This window comes from Aquarana catesbeiana, linkage group LG03 (assembly GCF_042186555.1).
Source record: "Aquarana catesbeiana isolate 2022-GZ linkage group LG03, ASM4218655v1, whole genome shotgun sequence".
NCBI lineage: Eukaryota > Metazoa > Chordata > Amphibia > Anura > Ranidae > Aquarana > Aquarana catesbeiana.
The window spans coordinates 130792669-130794984 of record NC_133326.1 but is presented as its reverse complement, the minus strand read 5'-3'; the positions used below and the strand labels follow the sequence as shown (position 1 = coordinate 130794984).

Below are 2316 nucleotides of genomic sequence, written 5' to 3'. Positions count from 1 at the left end.
TAACTACTATCGTTGAGTATCCCGACTATGATATGTAACTGCTATTCACCTATACAATGTGTTATGCTTTGTAACCTCATACTGCAAATCCTTTCTTGGTTCTGTAATCATCTTCTTTTTTGAATCTTCAATAAAAATCGATTGAAAGAACATACTTACCACAGTACCTTGCCAATGACAGTTAGGCAAGGGTAACAACACAAACCTTCTTGTGTGATTCTGGGAATTGCTGGTGATCCCATATCCTGTGTGAAGACACTTCAGCCTCTCAATAAAAGGCCTGTGACATCAACCTTGTGCAGGTGTGTTTTTTTATTACCTTTATCTATGTCTGGTTGACATTTGTTTAATAAAGTAAGCTTAAAATTTGCTTTCAGAAGTGTGTTTTTTGGCCTTTTGAACAAGGCATTTTTGGGGGACCAGGGTATAACAAGGAAGACAACCTTATAATTTGATGCAAGTTCCTTTACTGTTGTAAGCATTGTTAGCTGTAATTAAACTTTGGAGGAACTAAACTCCAAAAAAGCACTTGCTTAAAAATCTCTGCTTGTGATTAGGAAGTATTCATTTACCCAATGTCACTACACAAAATAAAAAAAACTGCTCATGGTGGTAAAAGAATAGGCAAACAGAAATTTTTGTGTGAATGGACAGTATTCATTTACTTAAGAATGATAAGGAATTTGACTGTCTTTGTGCATCGGTAATGTTTGTAGTACTGCTATAGGTGTGTGCAGCCTATTACATTAGGGTGTGCACCCTAAAACTTGTATGTCTACATACAGTATATATGACCCTGGCACATTGATCTCCCTGCTGGAACAGTGAAAGGGAAATATGTAAACACTTCTCTTATGGCAGAGCCAAGATCTTTCCCATCTTCCTACTGGCACACAGAGAGATAATGCTAATGCACATGGGGTGATTAGGGTGTGCCCAGGCACATCTGGCACTCAATGTGTGCACGCCTATGAGTACTATAATGATGAGTAATTTGACTGTCTTTGTGCATCGTTAATGTTTGTAGTACTGCTATAGGTGTGTGCAGCCTATTGCATTAGGGTGTGCACCCTAAAACTTGTGTGTCTACATACAGTATATATGACCCCGACACATTGATCTCCCTGCTGGAACAATGAAAGGGAAATATGTAAACACTTCTCTTATGGCAGAGCCAAGATCTTTCCAATCTTCCTGCTGGCACACAGAGAGCTAATGCTAATGCACATGGGGTGATTAGGGTGTGCCCAGGCACATCTGGCACACAATGTGTGCACGGCTATGAGTACTGTAATAGAGATGTATCAAAATCAAAATACACTCTACCCAGGTTGAAACCAATGTAAAATGGTTTCAGGTAAAGGATCCGAAAAATAAGTTGAAGCCATATAAAAAATCTGCAATATTACTCTATGGGATACAATTTCTCCCATATTCTAGCTAGATATTTTATAATCAACTTGGAAATTTCAAAAATATTCACATTTCAAAGATTACTTTTCTTTTTTAACAGTGTCAGTCCACATTGCTATAATCACCATTGAGTAACAGGTGTTCTGTGTCTTGTACTTATCAAGGTGTGGTCGTAGAAACAAAGATGTGCGTGCCGAAATCCATAAGACCTGTCTGTCATTTCTGCCCACCACCCAGATCGATGTTTGTACATTTCCAATATGTTACTCACCCTGAAGACCACTCCCTGAGTATATGACCACTCATTCAGTTCTATAAAGGCTAGCTTGGACAAAAGTCAAAAAGTAGAAAAAGTCAGTAGTAGAAAAGACAATATCATCATTCCCATCACCTGGTTGTTTCTGCACATCAGAAAAGGACAATGAAGAGTACAGTGGGTTTCTTTCTGCCTGTCCTGGGTCTTTGCATCATCATGGTGAGATTCACAGAGGGTAAGTTACTCTAAGCACAATGAATATGTCAAAGTATACTGAAATTGGTATCCACTGGAAAGCCATTGCCTCTATATAAATTATCCAGATGCTTAAAAACCATGCCTGTTATTTATAAATGCATGGTATTAGTACATGCTATGAAATGCACCATCATGTCTTATGATTATAATATGACTTGACTAAGATGGCTATGTGAATGTATTCCTGTGTATAGTCATGACTGTAGAATCAAAACTAAGACTGCCAGCACAATACAATGACCATATATGTCCTTTGTTGTGGGTTTGGCTTGTTATGGGTGTGGCTTGTCGCTGGCATGACCTGGGCAGAGCACTGTTAATAGACAGTAAACTACAGGTTGGTTACACATTCTTTTATCTTAACTCACAAATAGTATCACTGCTGACTT

At 38.4% G+C, this 2316-nt stretch overlaps 1 protein-coding gene across 1 annotated transcript in view; it reads left to right on the top strand.

Annotated features, from left to right (window-relative positions):
* Positions 1–1200: 1200 nt before the first annotated feature.
* LOC141134474 (regenerating islet-derived protein 4-like) overlaps positions 1201–2316 on the top strand; it is a 12269-nt gene continuing 11153 nt past the window's right edge. Inside the window, exon 1 of the mRNA XM_073623998.1 lies at positions 1201–1904. Coding sequence (XP_073480099.1) covers positions 1835–1904 — 70 coding nt within the window. The 5' untranslated portion in view covers positions 1201–1834. The remainder of the gene's footprint in view (positions 1905–2316) is intronic.